This window comes from Suillus paluster, assembly GCF_016628075.1.
Source record: "Suillus paluster strain FC165 chromosome Unknown EDB91scaffold_36, whole genome shotgun sequence".
NCBI lineage: Eukaryota > Fungi > Basidiomycota > Agaricomycetes > Boletales > Suillaceae > Suillus > Suillus paluster.
The window spans coordinates 242,824-261,330 of NW_024537596.1; the positions used below are offsets into that span (position 1 = coordinate 242,824).

Consider the following 18,507-nt stretch of genomic DNA (forward strand, 5'->3'; position numbering starts at 1 on the left):
TGACGAACAGTATTTTCCCCCCCATTCCGCGAATGTCAACCACTGGATCCCTAAGTGTTTGATATCAAACAAGTTTCCAACCACAGAAAATCGCAGTTGACGTACCACTCGATCAAGACGGATAACGCAAAAAGCGAGCACATGAGGTAACTGAAACCAGCCATGAGGGTACACGAGCGCGGATAGGATGCAAAAAAGAAGCAGAAAAGTGCAAAGTGCCATCTACTTGACATTCTAAACCATTCGCATGGTCTACGATGAGCTCCATACACAAAGGACATAGTTTCATGTCACGAATTGAGTTGTGTCTTGCGCAACACTGCCAACTTACTTAGGAACTTGGAGGTCAGATATGATCCGCTGAGAGAGTCTGGCATGATTGATCAGGAGATGATCACGTACCCAGCATAGAGCTAGCCCTCTAGTAACACAGACTATGGTGACGCATGTCGAGATCAAAGATATTGAGATGTGCTTCATTCAGCAAGTTAGCACGGACGCAAAAAGATTGTGGGGCTTAGAGTAATGGCATCTGAATTTGAGCTCTGGAATACTGCAGGGAATCCACTGAAATGAGCTGATAAACGATAACAAGACGGAATAACGATACTGTACAAGCAAACACGAGGATAAGTATTATCACGACACAGCGAACAAATGAAGCAGACGATCGATATTGTGATACAGATGTCCGCTACATCATCCATGAACTCTCTTGTGAGACGAGTCCGCTTCATCAAGCGACCTTCTGCGCTTGCCTCTTCCTATATACGAAGGGGGTACGATGAAGTACTTTTCAATGGGAGGCCTTTGGGACCTCGATGGTTGAACCGAGTACCCTTCCATGGTGGGACTGGTTGGATTGGAGTGCACGAGAGTCTCGATGGTCATACTGGATCCTGATGCGGTTACATCGTTCGACTGTTTCTTTGTGTACTAGATGATATCAGACGGTGTTTGAGATACACGAAAAAGGACGTACGGTTTCAAGTTCAGGTTTACCACGCCACTTTGCAATTGCTTCACAGAAGCGTAATGCTGCCCTCTCAACAGGCTCGGCAGGGTAGTGCCATGCCAAGTCTTCCATATGTGTCGATAGATCTGGCGTCAGAGAAGGTATCGTATAGAACTAGCGCAGAAAACGGGCATCAGTCATCATTTCGAAACTCGTTTCACCAAGATGAAGTAAAATCTCACCCTTCTGAGACGCTCATCCATTTCAGCTTCAAATTCAGCTTCTGCGCCCTCTCTTCGAATGGGAGTTCCATTTCGTGCAGCTCGCAATGCAGGAAACATGATTCTTGTCGCTTCTTTGAGACTAGGGAGGTCGTCTGGTTCGAACCATGCAAATGCAGAATCTGCGTCGTCCGGTTGGTCGACTTGACCCAGATGGCCAAACCCATCGTCACCGATGCCCAAGCCAACTGATAGAAGGCATTCAACAGCCTCCAGACCCCACCACCCTCCGGTGAGGTAACCCTCCAGGGTAGCACGAGCGAGCAAACCTGCTAGGAGCATGTACCATTCTCGTGAAGGTCGTAAAGGAGGCGCCTCTATGGTTTGAGATCTTCGGGATAAGGATCTAGGTGACGACGGCATTTGGGCAGACATTTCTATGCCTGATCTTTGCCAGTCGCCTTCATACTCATCGTCGCCAAGCTCTTCTCCAAGCTCCATTGCGACAAGGGCAGAAAGCCTCAGGAAGCGTGGAATAAGCTCTGAAAGCCGAGTATTCCCAGCTGCAGCGTCGGACTGCTCTCCTTCAGAATCAGGCATGAACCACTTCGACTTCCGGCGCAGCACGCTGCCATCTACACCCGGCTGAGCCAACCCCGATCCAATGCCGGGGCCATCTTGCCAGCCAGCGATACCACCGCCGCTACCACCCATACTTCCACCTGACCCGCCTATTCCACCTTCCCAGTCCCCAAAGGTTCTGAGGCCGGTTGCGGCTGACGTTGCACGCGCTCGACCAGACCCGCCTGGTGCCTTGACAGATTGTTTGGCTTCAACACAGATTTCGCATGCAGTATAAAGGTGTCGTGTGCACCGCAAGCCGGGAGGTGAATTGGCGGTGGAGGGATCAGCGCCTTCCTTGTACATGGCGTATACACGGCTGTTGGGCGCGAACTTTGACCTTCGGTTCTTTAAGACCAAGTCAGCAATAGTAGATACCTTATTTTCAAAATTAAGTACTCACACGAGACTGCACCATTTGTGGTGCTTGCATCGGGGGAGGTAGTGCACGAAAGTCACCCATGGGTAAGAGTGACACTTGAGGCAGGGCCGCAGCTGATACTTGGGAAAGCAAGAGGACTGATGGAGGGAGACTACCAGTAGGTCCTGGCGCAGAGGACGTGCTACTTCCCCTCCCGGACGCTGGTGACGCCTTTTGCATTGCAGGAGAACTTCCTGGACTTAAACCATTGGATGACGTTTGATCCGAGCCATTACTAGAAACAATAATTGGTGGAGGATGGTGATGATGTCGGTATAGAGGGGTAGGCGCTTGACGCGCAAATAAATCATTGATGACAGTACCCAACGCCAACCGTAAACGAACACCATTCGGTAGAGTGTGCTGGTGAGAGACAGTACGCTGGGGCGACTGGTGTAGCCCCGGGCGCTCCGGGGATGTGGGTGGCGTAGTCAAATCTTCGTCCAGGATAGGGTGCACAGGAGGAGGCTGGTCGAGCATTGATGTTACGACCTTCTCGAGACCAATAGCACGAAGTCTCAGAGTCCTTGCAAGGATCAAGTCCTGTTTCTGCCGACGATTTTCCTCATCCTCGTTGTGAGGATGACCTGGTCCACCTTCTCTAGCCTTGAGCATTTCAACATTTTCCCCGTCACTTGAAACTTCATCATCTTCGTCGTAAGATTCAGGGCGTTCGCGATGACGGTAATTAGACGAAGAAGGACCTCCTGTTCGGTCGGTCATTCCGAGCTCAGCACGGGCCTGGGTAAATCGGGTCCGGCCATGAACCCATAACATATGATCGATTATGAGAGTTCGAGTAGATTTCTCCCTAGGAGGGATGGAGTGCAGATGATGCGCATGTTTATGAGCTGGAGCCTTGAAAGCGCGTGGGCCATTTGTTGGATTAGAAGTGGATGAGGATGCGAAGATAGGCGCTTGATATGTTGTTGTCCTTGGAGGTGCTAGTTGCGGTACACTGAATGATGAAAAATGGCCTTGGTTCAAAAGTACGGAAGCAGACGTGCTCCCGTTGTTTAAAGATGAACTATAGGATGTCATCATGGATCGTGCATGCAGGTTTGATCCTATGTCGGCCGCTATACTGCTCAATTCCGAATGCTGTAGGCGTTATCGTGAAGAATCGGAACGCCCCGATAATTCAATTCCACTTTGTTGCTCCGAACCTGCAACAGTGCAACGTCGATAGTGAGGTTTGCTTTGTGGTTTGATAGCGTGGCAGGTGCAGCCCATGGCCTTCAACTTCATGGTTGACGTTGAATTCTCACTGGCAGCTATCATTATTATTGGTATCATCCTTTGTCGCATGCGTCAGTCGCACGTCGCGGATACCACTAGGGTGAGTTATGGTATTATGATTAGCCTCACTAGTCCCATCCAATGAAGACAATCGTTTCTTCAATCACGATGCCAATCATCGTCATAAAAGTAGTCTCATGTTCCTGCCGTACTGCCGCGCTCTCAGCCGCTCACACTAGGAATCCCACCTGACTCAATGATCTACAGGGGCGACATTATCTCGCAATTGGCTTCTGACGGTCATCCAACACCGTGCTAAATCAGAAACCGTTGCTACCCCTTATCCTGGGCAGCTAGTTCCTTGGTGAATCGTAATGATGTTTGCATATGTGTTGCATACGTCAAGTAGGGAGAATGTGCGTCTCAGACAATCATGCTTTAATATATCTCAGGTCAGTCATGCTTACTTTATGCGCCAAGCCCTTTCTAGAACATGGGCTACTGCACCCCCACGGTTGTTCGGACTCTTCACTTGTTCAACCACCGTTACCAAACTGAAATATACGCACGGTACTAGTGTCATCGACCGGTATTCTGCAAGAAGTTAATACGTTGACGTTATTCAATGTCGACCCCCAGGTCAGGACAATCCATATTCTTTGACGTGACTGATTTCATTACTACGACATGAATCTTATTAGTTCATAGTTCATTGGTTGTCTAGCCACTGAGCTAGCTCTGGTACTATCGGTTTGATTTCGATGCATAATACGGTTCCGCTTGAAGACGTCTTGATCTTCACGATCATGGTAACCCCCCAGACGATCTGGCAGGCTCTTTAATTTCCATGGGGCTATCTGGTCGGTATTCTATATTCTACTCGCTCGATAATTCGGTACCTCCTATGTCAGGTTGGGACCACAGTGGTCGAGATTGATCATTGTGCACCAAGTCAATGGGTCGAGAATGCGGCCCCCGAGCTTTGTTATCGCAACGCCCAACGATAGCATAATGGTGACAATGACATTCACTTGATTGTCATGCATGTCGTGGCTCATAAACCAACTCGGATTGTTATCCAGCACTTATCTTACTGTCCCTCGACTTTACGACTTCGATTGTTGATATACTTTTAATTATAGACTCCTTCGAAAACCATTAGGCATTTGCGGTTCCGGCACAAACGCCAGTGGTGTACCTGTCAGTCAATTTCTCCATGACCTTTTCTGTACGCTGTCAACATCGCAGCAAAGCACTCTAAACGCCGATGTCGCCCACTCACCATCGCGGGAGCCCTCAGGTTCAGATTTCTTATGTCGAATCGCTCCCTCCAGGGTATTCATGATTTTTATTCGTTTTTGGAATCACTCACCCAACTTCATATTTGAGACCATACCCCGGATAAAATGATACTCAGGTCGTCATTTCCAATCTCAGGGAGGGACTTTGCAATCTCGACATCACCGCTCCGCGAGCTGTCAACGTCGCGCAGATATATATTTAACTCCGACTTGTCAGGATGTCACCCGAGCACCATCGCGGGTCAGTTAGGGGCCTTCTCGCCCAGACTTTCTCATGTCGCAACTCTTCCCTCAATAATTTCTCTCGTATTTTGAATTGCTCACACCCCCTTCGTCATTGAGACTTTGTTCCGGGAAAAAATTTAGACCAGGGTCATCTCGGGGATTTGTCACTATCACCTCCCAAAACGTCCAGTCGGTAGGTTATGACTGTTGCAAAGTCTCAGTTCGGGGACAGTTGGCTCTGGTATGACTGCCGCAGAATGCCGCCCTCAATTATCCCGTTTGCTGTGCCTGGGGAATCCCTAAAGACCTCCCATCACCACCTTTAGCCATTACACCACAGCTTCCGAAAAGATCGTCGTGTGCGACATCAACGAAATGTCAACATGACGGGCGCCCTGGACTTGTCATTCACCAAAACACACGGGACACAGCTGATTAGTTAAGAGAAGAGCGCCCGTGTAACCTAGGAGCTACCAAACTACCATTTTAGTCTCATAGGACGCTACTACTTACAATAGATGCTGCGGCGCCGCCAGTCTAAGAGTTTCATGAACGGCCGCACTCCGAGGTACCATCGGTCCATTTACAGTTTGCGGCTCCATCACAAGCGCGACGATCAACAATACAAGTACATATCGTATTATTAGCGCAGTGGTCAATTGCAATAGCGGAGGCGCGCCATCCCTATTCGTCAATAACCTAATGTGACAAGCAGACACACCACGCCCACCGAGAGACCCTTAGGAGGCCTATCTACCGACTCGCCGCGCATGTACAATTGAAGAGTTGACATAGCTATACGATCCGACATCACACTTCTCCCGCAACTCGCCGCGGGCTTTATGCCGCAACACGGCGAACCCGCGATGGTTATTCAGAACCATGATCAATCATTCATAGTAGACCAAAGCGCCACACGGATCGCGATTGTGCCTCGAAACATTGTATCCACATGGGCTGTGCAGCACTAGTATACTAGTTCTCCGTTTCGCGGAACGAGTTAAACGGTGCTCGCACAGCTCCATATGCGTGTTTTCCATCTTGCGAAGAAGGACGAAGAAGGTTCAAGTTGAAACTCGTTTGTTAAAGTGCGTCTTCGTCGGGGCAGTGCAAGCCCTCGGGTATCCGTTAGAACTTTGTCATTGCTATTTGATCGGGCGAGGCGGTGCTCATGCTAACTAAGCTAAGGCAGGTATGTACAGCCTCTTCCTGTGGTAGACGTCACCATAATGAAAAAAAACCTGGAGCATGCTGTAGCTCGAGCGAGATGATCATTGAATTTTTGGTTCCATTGTATAAATATACGACATGATAATCAGAACCGACGTCCGCCGATATCTAACGATGACTACGCTACAAGAGATGAGGATCGGCGACGAATAATAACGGTAGAGCGGGGGCAGGCACACTACAATGATACTTAGGTACGATGACTAGCATACGAAGTTGCATCAATAACATGATAAATGACGAGACGAAAAGACGAAGGGGTAGTATAGCAAAATCTTTCATCAATGAGAAACCGCAGAGCGTCCCAGGAGTATCGTAGGCAGTCTTGATGAATGTAGATGGAACGTAGATTAGACACATTGTGCCAGACATTAGAAGGATTGCTGCGAATCAAGAAGGTGAAGATGGAAGCGAGCATTATACCATGACGCTCATGCTAGTCCACCCACTTTCCTCGGTCTTGGGTACTGGGCCACGGTCAGGCTCTTGCTTTGCAGCGTCGAGAATTCTCTGACAGTCAGCACCGCCTTCAGAACGTACTATACAACATTCGATCAGCGATGTATGTTGCATGCAGAAGGCACAGCACTTACAATGTCTGTTCAGGGCATCCATCCGCGCAAAGGTCTTATTGCAACCATCGCACGTGAAAGGACGATAGTTCGAATGAAGCTGTTCATGTCGCTTGCAATCGTGCTGCCTTGCAAACCCTTTACCGCATCCCGGCCACTTGCACTGGAATGGTCGCTCTTCGTTGTGAGAACGCATATGGCCTTAAGGAGATGCATCAGTATCATGCATGAGCCGATATGAAGTTTAATCACCTTTCAAATTAAAGCTCCTCGTAAACGTGCTGCCACACCCAGGCACTGGGCACAGGAAGTTGGCATCCTGCTTGCGGCGCCGGTGACTGGCCCCAGCAGTGCGCTCACTAGTCACAGTCTGCTTCGTGACAGCGATGCTCGTGATGGTTGCTTGGGCAGCATCTGGACGAAGCATGGATGGAGAACGTCCAGCGAGGGACACGCTGGGTAGATCCTCGTATCGCACACGTGGGCTGGCTGATGGACTGGGGTATGGACTTGGGCGGTTAGATGACACTCCACTCCAGCTACCGTCACCCCCACCGCGTGAGCCCGACGACGCACGACGGTTGTGCATGCGGATGGATTGCACGGTCTCTTGGGGGTAGAGGTACTGACGGTTGATGAGATCCGTGTGGGATGAGGGAGGGAAGAGGAGGGGAGAGGAATGGGAGATGTCCTCAGAACGCGAGAGGCGATTGTGAGTTGGGCGCCCGCTATCAGACTTGGATCGGCGCAGGTTAGCTGCCATGGCATCGGGGGTGAGATAGTTCATGTTGGAGGTGGCGTTGGCAGCGCCGAAGTTATACTGCTGGGTATGGGGAGAGTTGTTGAACGATGACTGGTTTGGACCCGCGCTGGAGGGATGCTGTGATTGGTGTTGGTGCTGCGGAAGGACGTCACTGAGGTTGACAGTGCCGTTGTCGTCAAGAGCTGAACTGCTGATGGCTCTAAGTTGCTCGTGAGTCATGAGAGAAGGATCCCAGAATGATGGTCGTAAAGAAGATGAAGTATCGGATTTACTACGAGTGCGGGGGTTGGGACCCGGGAATAGGAAGCTGGTATTTGTAGGATCTGGATGGGGACCGAGAGTGGACAGCCCCTGAGTATGAGAAGCGTGGCTGTGCGTAAATTGCTGTGCACCCTGTTCATGGAATTGTGGCACCCCGAGCGGTTGAGGTACCTCGGTATGCTGAATTTGTTGCTGATCCCATGGGGGGGTCGCAACCTGTTGCTGTGGTGCTTTTTGTGTTGATCCTATACGGACGTAAGACGCAAACAAAAATATAAAAAAAGGTAAATGAGTGTTTCCCGAAATAAACAAGATCTATCACGGAGTCAACTTGCCTTGATGGAGAGTTTTCAGGGTGGACTGAAATGGGACGGCTTGTGAAGCCGCTCCCCCGCCGCTTATGGGGGTAGCAGGGACAATGTGTAATTGGGGTCCGCTAGATGCAAAACCGCCATCACCGTCTGGAGCATTGATCCTTGGAGGTTCCTGGGGGAACAATGAACGAGAAGCTGGACTGCTATCAGGAATCAAGAGTTGAGGTGGAGACTGAGGCTTTCTTGGGGGAGACATGGAGCGATCACCGGGAAGTTTTCGGGGCTGCCAGTGGGGTGACTCAAAATGAAGATTTTCGAATGAATGAGCCATATCGAGACGCGGAGAGGACGTGGGAATTTGAGGGTTCGATGATACAGAAGAAGCACGACTGCGCGGTTCATCCCCTCCTCCATTGCTAGAAGGAGAACTATGATCGAAGGAGTTTGGAGAGCGGTTATCGAATGGAGCATGAGTCACGGAAAGTGATATATTGGGGGGATTGTTATCAAGGTCAGACATGTATTCGCCTTGAAACATAAGCAAACCGGAAGAGTTGGGTGGATCATACTCGGAGGGGTCATATTCGTCGCGAGAAGCGAGATTATTTCTATCATCTTGAAAAAGACCAAATGCCTCTGGACCATCTGGATCGTAACTAAGTTCTGAATGACCAGAGTAGGGAGAATTCTGATAGGATCCATTGTATGATGGAGTATGAGGAAATGGTGGAGATAGATGACCGAACTCGTAAGAATCGAAAGGAGAATTTGCAGGTAGATTCAAAGGCTTGTTTGAAGGACTTGTAGAGTGAAAATCGAGCTCATTGAGATATGGGTTTGATTCTGAACGAAGAAGCGCCATCTGAAGAAGTTGGTTGTTGCGTAGGGGATAATTGTGCAAAGACAAAGTTTGTAGATCGGGGAGTCCGATTTGCTGTGCAGTAAAGACGCTGATTCAATGTGAGTTGAAAGGACAGCAAAAATAATATAAAGAGTTGAAGGATGAGGAGGATAGGAATAAGAAAGATAATTGACGCTTGTTAGAGGGGGAGCAAGAGTTTTGTGAGAATTACTTGTACCAATACATTTATTGCATCAGCAGTGCCTGACCTTTTTAACCTCCGCTTATTCAATTGGTAGTCCCAGGTATGACTTAACTACTTTACTCCTTACTTAGTTTATCTTTTTTCTATATTCCTCTCTGACATTTTCTATTTCGTTTCTTTGTGATAACCCTCAAAACACGTTCACCCTCGGCTTCATCCATGTCCCGTTAGACCAAGGTTCCGGCCGCGGCACCAATGCCGTAATATTCTCTCAATCTGTCCATGGAATTTATTGTTCTCCCCCTTCCAGACCGTGAATGAAACTTTTCCTATTAAAATTCCAAGTCGGGGTACATTGCTGATATAACCTCGACATCATCGCTGAGGCGTTAATTTGACAACTTCTCAGTGAGCGATAACATCTGACGCCTACCGAAAATAGCGGGCCTTTCTTTCTTGCTCGAGCATCTCCAGAAATCCCGCATCATGCGAACCTGTTGAATCCGCATCATGGCATCATGTCCCATCTATCGAATCAATCTTTCGCTTCGGCAATTTCCGATTGGTTGTCCCCATGCTTCCCATCTCATCCGACCCATCCTCATTCGATGATATTGCGTTGCCGTCGCATCTTCTACCTCCCAGCGTCCCTCAAATCCATCCCGTTATGCTCCTGCTGATTCATTCATCTCGCCAAGTTGACATCTCAAGATGCCGATCACAATGTTTACTTAGACGCTTCCACGTCGGCTATTAATCATATCGGCGCATGATAGCGCACGGTCCCAAAGGCCACAATTTTGTCATCTGTCTTCCAATGCGGTCGTCTCCACAATTACATAAATTGTATATTGGGCGCCGTCGAGCATGTGCAACCTCGCTTGCACTGACAGATGTTGTCCTGTCAATCCTTTATGCATTATGTTTAATGCTCCCTACATCAATGTCACTACGACTATTTGGTAAACGCCGCGGCCACCACAAACTCTTTACATCTCGCTGGAATATTCCATTTCATTCTCCTTGATCTCTTAATACATCGAGGTATTCATAACTCAAAGTCTATCAGTCCTTTTTGAACGTTTTATTGGTACTTTTCCGATTCCATCGCGATGGGCCGCTGCGAATTCTGATGACTGTATGTGTAGTAGCTGTTAAATTTCATTTCAGTCCTTCATAGACTAGTCCTTGCGTGGTCCATTCCTCAAATACCTGCCAGAGGGTGACAGCGGAACGACCGAGGATAACCCTAGCAGTCACCCGACGCCGACTCGGATTTCAATCACATCATAGTAGCATCGGAACGCCACTCTCCTGTCGATCCTGGTCATTCAGACAGCTAAACTCCTTTTTCAGACATTTTCGTATTGCGACCACATGGTGCCCACTGCCTTGCATTATGAAATCTACCTCGACTCAGTGCTTTACGCACATCCATCAAGTTTTGATCGAGCTACCCGCGAAAGTTACGCTCGCGATTGAACGCCGCTTTCTGAATGCTTATTCCGCAACGCTCATCCAAACTCGATGCGGTATGTCTATAGAGTCCACAACGTTACCAGTCGTGTCTCCCCCGGTCAAAAGCGTGAATCACCCTCGGGTACTACTAGCAGCCGTACTTTTCCACGGTACTTGCCGTTCGACGAAGTGAATGTGCACGTTCGTCGGAAGGACAGTGTTTGCGAAGGCAACCTGCGGCTTCGGGATAACATACCTGGCTGCACATTACGCATACACAATACACAGCCCCGTTCTGTAACCCAGCCAAGACTTTGTTCAATGAAATTCCTGTATACATCCGTATACAGTAATTTATACCTGATCATTGATGCACCGCCTCTTTCATCAACGATCGCGAGAAAATCAGAGAGAAAATATGGCCACAGCGCGCACAATAGTTCTGGAAATAGTAAATCCTTTGTGGTGTACACGTGATGGCACGCGACCCTATTTCCGGAGTGCCATTCAATCGTGCATTGCAAGGCAGTACTGACCATGTCCCCTACAAGTGGTAGGATCGACGCATTCTTCTGAATGGCTGGGGAAGTTATCAGGGGTTATCCGGACCTTGGCCGCATCTAATGAGTAGGCCTTCGATCCCCGGCGGCTATCGAGGATGATGGTTGCACAGGATAAGTTACACGGATGGAAGGGTGTCATCTTACGGTTGTTACGCTAGCGTTGCTAATCAAGGAATCATTCCAAATCTCTAAAACTGGACAGTGGGGGACGGGTATTTTAGCCCACATAGCGACTCGCTCTAAGCAACCACCAGCGGTGACTTGGTATGTAATTCTTGGTGTGCGAGTGTTTAATGGAACCATCCTTGGCGCTCTGCAACGTGCCTTGCAAGTGCTGATCACGCGCTTCTTCGAGGGTGATTCTTATTCATATATCGCGTTTCTGCATTCCTGGAAGACGTGCTCGGAACCGCATGTGATAGGCATTGTTGTTTTCGAACGTAGAACACGAGAAGGATCAATTGCATTGTTGACTGCCACCGGCCGACGTTCCTGTGTACGCTGTGGGACGCTGTGCTAACCAGTATGCGCCGAGTCGGGATTCAAAGAAAGTACCGGAAAGGGGGGGTCGCTCGATGTAAGAACGTAATATTGAAGGTCTCTGCAGGAACTCTCAAAGAAGCTCGGGTACCGCACTGCCTCTATAATAAGAATATTCGACCTGAGCTCTGGTCACCGCTCCGCTAACAATGGAACCCCAGTAGAAGACCCAGATTCCAAACAGCATATGTTGAGTCAGCCTAGTCGTAAGTCTGAGTCAGTAAAGGTTCTCGGAGCTCGGGGTACGGGACGCGTCAAGCGTCAGCCGTGAGATGAGCAAGCCAGGCTGACTTGTAAAAGGCATTCGACGACCAGCGGCATTCAGCGGCGCAGTCTTGATCAGAGATGTCACCTCCCATCAATGAAATAACTGGGATTAAGGGCATTGGTTCACTGCTGCGAATACTACCATCGCTCGTTTTGGGCAATTCGTTTTGGGTAATTCGGGGTTTGTGGGAAAGGGTACTGGGTGACATGAATACCTAGTACAAATCATCTCTAAGCCTGCGCGCAGAGTTAGAGCGCTGCAATATCGGTGCCGTTGGTGGACTAGAGGGATAGGGTTCCAGGCACTAGACCTTTTTACGCTGGGAATAATAATAGTACTCGCAGTACTGGACCGTGGATGATGCTTCTTCGTTGAATTGGGACAAGGTCCTTCTGCCCCTGGAAACAGGGGCAACGCTGGCGAGTGCGAGAAGGTGCGAGAGCAGAAATAAGCGGTAGAAGCAGTGGACTCGGATCAATGATGATTTTCAGGGGATTCCCTATGCGTAGGCGACCAATTTATTTATTACCAAGGCCTTTCTTAACAATGGCACGCTTTCTCCATACACCACATCCATCGTTGGTGCAGCGACGTGCAAGGAACCAAAAACTCGACGCACAATCATGACGTAGCATCCTAATCGTCGTAGGCCCTGGTAGCGGATTTGCGGAATTGCTAAACAACGCCGTGACAGGTCATAGATATCGTAATCAGGAGATGACTTGTCAACTCTAGTCAACCTCGGTGTGGGTAGCGGTTCCTGACCGGGGTTTTAGACTGCGAAGTTAACTTGAACGGATGAAACCTTCCTGAGCTGAAGAGACGCCTCGTGATCGGTCGAAATGTGGACTCGGTGGAGATGAAAAACGGCATGTCCCTTGCACATGATTCCAAGAGGAGCGCTCGAATGCTACTAAGCGGTTTGCTTTCAGATGGGCCTCCAAAGCTGGGTATCGTCTATCATCCAACATCTATTGCATCAATGGCATTTGGAGCTAGTCCAGGACGACATCAAGAGGCGCACTCGTCCCACCACAGCCCACCACCGGTATGACGGTTATCAATGAACCTATCGCTTGAAGCTTGACAGGATTTACGCAATCGCATCACATGGGATCCATCAGCAACTGGACATGACACTTCATTAGCCTCGGGCAGATCGTTGTAGCGCAACTTCCTTCTCTTTAGGTTCCGTGTTCCTGGACTGTTTGGAGATGAGATGGGTACGCCTGGAGATTAGGTCATTTAGTTCCTGGGGAATAATTTCACAAAGACGGTAAATATCTTAGTTGCTAGATTCGCGAATTCACTTCTGAAGAATATGCTGCATTTTTAGTAAGAATTTTAAACAGGCCCAGGTTTCTACCTTATAAACGAGCTAAGATCCATCTGTTCAAGTGAGCTTTCAGCAGGTGGATTGAGGCTAACGGGTTGTAAACCATTGTCCTTCAGAGGTTCGACACACGATCGGATCCGATCGTTGGGCTTTGGCAAATCAAACTCGGTTTTTTCCATTTCCGATCGCTAGGGTTAGGGTTAGGACACCCAACCAGCAAAAAAAGACGGCCCACCCAGCCAGAGTGGCCGTGGTGGGATAGGAAAATATTGAGACAGTGCATGAGCCGAAGCTCACACAAACTGAAGACACCCTCTGAGGACAGGGTCGCCGTGCTATGAAGGGTCCCAACGGCCCACGGACCTGAGACATGAAGAGGCTCGTGCCATCAAGGTAAGTATGAGGAATTCTAATCGTAAGTGGTTGGGTTATATACTGGGCTGAGTGCGCACGGACCATTGGGTGATAGCGAAATAAATTTATAAGGACATTTGGCAAGCGACGTGACAGAAGAGGCAAGTGCTTCGGAAGTTCGGTCTTTGGCTTTGCATGATGAATGTTTTAGTTCTTGCAAGGCACAGCACTCGGAAAGAAAATACTTATATGGAGCGGGTGACCGCGCAGTCGAGTCTTTGAAGAGCGACGACCTGCACAATATCAAATTGGATGTCATTAACGGCACGCCAGTGTACGCGCGTATCACGAGTCCTGGTGTTGCTAATTTGTTGTTCTGGTCCTGGCCCAATGTCTGCTGAGCGAGTGCATTTAGAATCTTAGATGGGCCAGTCGCGTCGCTTACGTCACGCTCAGAATCACTGGCACCACATACTTTGAATATGTGGCTCTCTCGGTAGGAATCACCTCGTCAGGGACTACTAATCTAAGTGTTGATGTCCGTGAGTATGCAATATCCTAACGGGCCATATTCCAACTCACTTGTAACACTGACTACCTTCTCGCGCTCATCGCCTAGTTGCCCTCTCCACCAAATCTCGAAGGAGAACAAATTACACAGCTCAGGACATGAACCATTTATTCTTCCGCAGACGGACTGCGGTACGCTCCATAGATAGTGAAAAAGGAGTAAAGTCTTCAGGCACAATTTCAAACTCGCCCGAGGGTCGCGAAGAGAGCTGGAAGCATCGATGACATGTGTACTCGGTATGATCCGAGTTACCCAACTGTTGGCGTGGGGCGCAAAGACTTCATGCCGCCTGTCAGAGAGCGAGGGTAGTACGCAGTCCACTATACCGGGGAGTTCCTACTCCAACTGTTGCCATCGAGTTGTCATCTGGGTCGATTCTTCCTCGACCTATCACAAAATAGTCATTTGTTCGGGACCGCTGTGGACACTGGATGGTTGGCAGACGCGGGCGATCTTGAAAAAGAAGGAACGACTGTCTTCCTTTGGTCTGACTGCGGGGGACCAGTGAGGGGTGCATGTGTAACACCGTGACTGGGTTCAAACTTCGAAGTAAATCGATGGTCAACTTCGATTCAACTTTCCGAAATAAAGGGACATTTTTGGCAACCTTTTTGTGAGGCTTCCTTTGTTCAAGTGCGCTGCGGTGGATGTCTCTGTGCTAATAGTGCTTCTCATACTTCCCTCGTGTCAGGACTTAGGATCTGTGAAAGACTTGAAAGGATCATTGTAAGTTGGAACTTGGCACAGACTGACGTATAAATTCACATCTTTCGCATTCATCCTGCTCCAACTTGAACAACATACATCTCTGCAATACTCATATAGCTTTCCTCGACCTCCGCGATGGTGCCATTTGCATCTGCGAAAGAGAATATTCACTACGCCTGTCAGGTCACCACAACCGGGTACAGTTGCACCTTGCATAACTACTTTGATGTTTCTACCATGGATAAAGAGCTAGCATCCTTCAAGCCCTCGGACAATGTAAGCTGTATTATCTATGTGTCACGAATGGTGACCTCATATTCGCAGCTTTACGACGCTGTGGCTCGTGCCTGGGACTTGCGCCATTATCCACATCCTCAGGGTTTTGGCCGGGAACGACCCCGTTGCTTCGCTAGCGTGATGGAAAATTCACCTTGTGATATGGGAATAACATGGGACAGGCCTGGCTATCGCCCTCATCGTTCGTCTTATGAGGAGAGCCGTGGTGCCGTGCCTGTAAGACCAAGTGAGGTCAACACCATGGTCCCCTACATCCCATCCATGGATTATGGGGAGGATCCAGCGCTCCAATCAGCGTCTGCATCCTTATTCATTCTGGGAAGCAATAACTTGGCCATTGACGGACCAATTGGCACCCAATTCGATGATCATCCATCTGATGCCGACGACGAACTGGATGACTGCGGTTACTCGACAGAGGATACAATGACATGGCAGTCGCATAGCTTCAAACAGGATTTACCAACACTTCCGGCTTCTTCTCTCAGTCCCGTGTATTGGTCTGATGATGAAGATAAACTTGCCTCTTCTCTTACATCCGATGTGGAGGGTGATGACGGACATGATAATATTTATGTCCCGGTGTATTTGATATCGGGCCGAAGACAGTCTTCCTGTTGTTCTGGTGGTCACAACACTGCCTTACCTCAATCTACCCAGCGGCATGTCTCGGAACCCTTTAGCCTTCCCCCTCCACGCACTCAAACCTCTATTTCGAATGACCGCGATCCCGGCATCCGGGCTACAGTCACAAAGAGAACACGCAATGCCTCAGCTCCGCCCCAGCGTACCAGTAAAGAGCAAAAATGCCTCAGTGACGAGCAGACAGCCATAACCCGCAAGTCATATTCCTCATGCAACACTTTCACGCCTACTCGCGGATCAGATGATGCTGAATATCAGCCATCAGCATCGGGAGGAAGGAGCGCCGCTGGCCCAAAACAAACATTATTCCCCTGCTTACTCGACGGTTGCAGCCAGGTGTGTTACAGTATCACCGATCTTGCACGTCACCGGCAGTCCCTTAGACATTGTCCTCCCGAATACACGTGCTTGGGTTGCCAACACACGTTTACTCGACCGGATGCTTTGAAGAGGCATCTCAACGGAAAGCCTGCCTGCAAACAGGCGCATAAAGCGGCTTTGGTTACTGGCGAGGCATAGGGGGGGATTTTCGAACGCTTTCGCAGTCCTTGTTAGCCATTAATTTATGTTGGAAGTTCTCCCTCGATATCCAGTGTTAAAGGCGTCTACCAAGGTTACCAGGGAATTTACCTGGTCATCGGCAGTCAAGCTGGATAACTAATACGTATACATACTCATCGACATATATGTGTAACACGACGTAACAACAAGAAAGATACACTTGCACAGAGATATTTATGTAACCTTCAAAACATGCAGCATTCATATGATGTGGTCATCCGGCTTCTGTGAACTCAGCGAATGGCCCTGCGCTGACTCCTCGCGCGAATGCGACATAAACTCCTTCCAAACCTCCTTAGAACTATCTGTTGAACATGCATTCATGGCTTTCAGTTCGTGCACGGTGGTGGCGCGACGCTTCCCAAGGAAAATCCAACCCCCAGGTGCATCTTCTAGCGAGCGAACAATGATGTCCTTCTCGAACAGATATTTAATATCTTCCAGCGGGTACCCATTCGTCTCGGGTATGAAGACATACACCCATGCCGCCATTATAAATGAAATGACGCCAAACACGAGGTACGTTCCATAGGTTATGCGTTCGAGCATGATGGGCGTGATGTCGGCGAGGACATATGCGAACAGCCAGTTTATTGCAGATGCAAGGGACATGACGACTGTACGGAGATGGCCTGGGGCGACTTCAGAGCTGAGGACATGGGGAGCGAGTCCCCAGCCTAAGCCAAAGGAGATGCTGTAGAGAAATATGGCGACAACAGAAATGTACGTTGCTGGCACAACGCGCTGGTCGTGGTGGGCACCAGCGTAGCCACCAATCCAAAGCATCATCAAGCCCTGCGCTATGCCACCATATATAAGGGGTTTCTTCCGACCCCAGTTGTCGATGATGAAGGTAAAGGTTATGCATACGACGATGAATTTTACGACACCCAATATGCCGGTAGTAAATAGCGTGAGGGTGGGTGATAAACCGAGGCTGGCGAATATTTGAGGGGTGTAGAAATTAATCGCGAACGAGCCGCACCACTGCTGGAATAAGATGGCGAGAGAAGGGATGATGCAACGCAAAGCTATGGTTTTCGATTCTCCCATCTTACGGATTTGTGCGAGCAGCGAAAGATTGTGCCTCCCGACGAAATCGGCACGGATCTCGCTGAGAGTCAGCACGACAGCATCGTCAGACGGATCCTTCCTTGCAATATATGCGAGGACTGCAGCTGCTTCCTCATAGCGGCCACGTTCGACAAGCCAACGGGGAGACTCGGGTTGGAAAAGCATAAGAAACAGGAAGAGCGCCCCAGGTATAATGTGGGCAATGAATGGCAAGCGCCACTGCATTTGCCCTGGTGAGATGTTGAGCAAAGCGCTGTAGTTGACCCAATCTATGCACTCTCTATGTCAGGCAAAATCCCACAGGTCTGCTAGTGACACCCACAAGCCAGCATATTTCCAAGTGCGGCTGCAACTGCTATGCTGCCCTGACATCGACCCCGTATGGTTCTCGGGGCACATTCGGGTATGTATGTCGATATCACAGCTGCTGCTGAACCAATACCAACACCACAGAAGACACGAGAGAAGTACAAGACTTGCAATCTGACATGTGGGGACATTCCGATTCCGACTGTTGCCTGAATGGTGCTTCCAACGATGGAGATAACTGCTGAAGCTAACAGGGTGGGCTTCCGCCCAAATCGGCTTGAAAAGTAGCTTGAAGATAATGACCCAAACCTGATGACGTGACGTTAACTGTGTAAGGGTTCAAACTGAAAGATGTACTCACAAGGCTCCTGCTAGCGTGGTCGCAGCAATATTTCCGCTCAAGGTGGCGCGCACAGAAGCTGATTCCGAGAGCAAACCAAAATATTTTTGAAATGATGGTAACGCAAGAATACCGCCCATCATACCGCCCTCCCAGCCAAAGGAAAGGAATCCTGTTGCCGCTGAGAAAGCCAGGAAGTAGGCATTGCGATACTGAATAAATTCTTGGAGTTCCTTCTCCAATTTGGCGGCCATCGGAAAACAGAGTGTGTATGTCGCTCACCAGAGAGCGAATCTCACACAAAGGCCCTGAGC

General features: G+C 49.2%; 7 protein-coding genes across 7 annotated transcripts; 2 read left to right on the top strand and 5 right to left on the bottom strand.

The window, feature by feature from the left end:
- Nucleotides 1–306: 306 nt before the first annotated feature.
- EDB91DRAFT_1141138 (uncharacterized protein) lies at nt 307–3,370 on the bottom strand. Its single transcript, XM_041318994.1, has 5 exons — nt 2,201–3,370; nt 1,198–2,145; nt 983–1,129; nt 403–936; nt 307–330 (listed from the first exon to the last, which is right to left on the bottom strand). Exons 1-4 carry the CDS (start codon nt 3,260–3,262, stop codon nt 700–702), a joined length of 2,394 nt encoding a protein of 797 aa, XP_041175919.1. The 5' UTR covers nt 3,263–3,370; the 3' UTR covers nt 307–330; nt 403–699.
- A 3,260-nt stretch (nt 3,371–6,630) lies between these two features.
- On the bottom strand, nt 6,631–7,212 carry EDB91DRAFT_1055166 (uncharacterized protein; the record flags this gene model as incomplete). The annotated part of the gene is made up of 2 exons (XM_041313890.1): nt 6,631–6,986; nt 7,038–7,212. 2 exons carry the CDS (start codon nt 7,210–7,212, stop codon nt 6,631–6,633), a joined length of 531 nt encoding a protein of 176 aa, XP_041175920.1.
- A 1,092-nt stretch (nt 7,213–8,304) lies between these two features.
- On the bottom strand, nt 8,305–8,883 carry EDB91DRAFT_1022194 (uncharacterized protein; the record flags this gene model as incomplete). The annotated part of the gene is made up of 1 exon (XM_041312586.1): nt 8,305–8,883. A coding segment is annotated over one exon (579 nt), but the record flags the coding sequence as incomplete, so codon positions are not given.
- Nucleotides 8,884–13,493: 4,610 nt separating this feature from the next.
- Nucleotides 13,494–13,706, bottom strand: EDB91DRAFT_1055281 (uncharacterized protein; the record flags this gene model as incomplete). Its single annotated transcript, XM_041313902.1, has 1 exon — nt 13,494–13,706. The coding sequence occupies one exon, from the start codon at nt 13,704–13,706 to the stop codon at nt 13,494–13,496; it is 213 nt and encodes a 70-aa protein (XP_041175922.1).
- Nucleotides 13,570–14,739, top strand: EDB91DRAFT_1141159 (uncharacterized protein). Its single transcript, XM_041318995.1, has 4 exons — nt 13,570–13,849; nt 13,910–14,089; nt 14,145–14,230; nt 14,308–14,739. Exons 2-4 carry the CDS (start codon nt 14,001–14,003, stop codon nt 14,481–14,483), a joined length of 351 nt encoding a protein of 116 aa, XP_041175923.1. The 5' UTR covers nt 13,570–13,849; nt 13,910–14,000; the 3' UTR covers nt 14,484–14,739.
- Nucleotides 14,740–16,215: 1,476 nt separating this feature from the next.
- On the top strand, nt 16,216–16,398 carry EDB91DRAFT_1024072 (uncharacterized protein; the record flags this gene model as incomplete). The annotated part of the gene is made up of 1 exon (XM_041312613.1): nt 16,216–16,398. A coding segment is annotated over one exon (183 nt), but the record flags the coding sequence as incomplete, so codon positions are not given.
- A 273-nt stretch (nt 16,399–16,671) lies between these two features.
- Nucleotides 16,672–18,447, bottom strand: EDB91DRAFT_1055262 (general substrate transporter; the record flags this gene model as incomplete). Its single annotated transcript, XM_041313900.1, has 3 exons — nt 16,672–17,813; nt 17,867–18,162; nt 18,215–18,447. The coding sequence occupies 3 exons, from the start codon at nt 18,445–18,447 to the stop codon at nt 16,672–16,674; spliced, it is 1,671 nt and encodes a 556-aa protein (XP_041175925.1).
- Between the last annotated feature and the right edge of the window lie 60 nt (nt 18,448–18,507).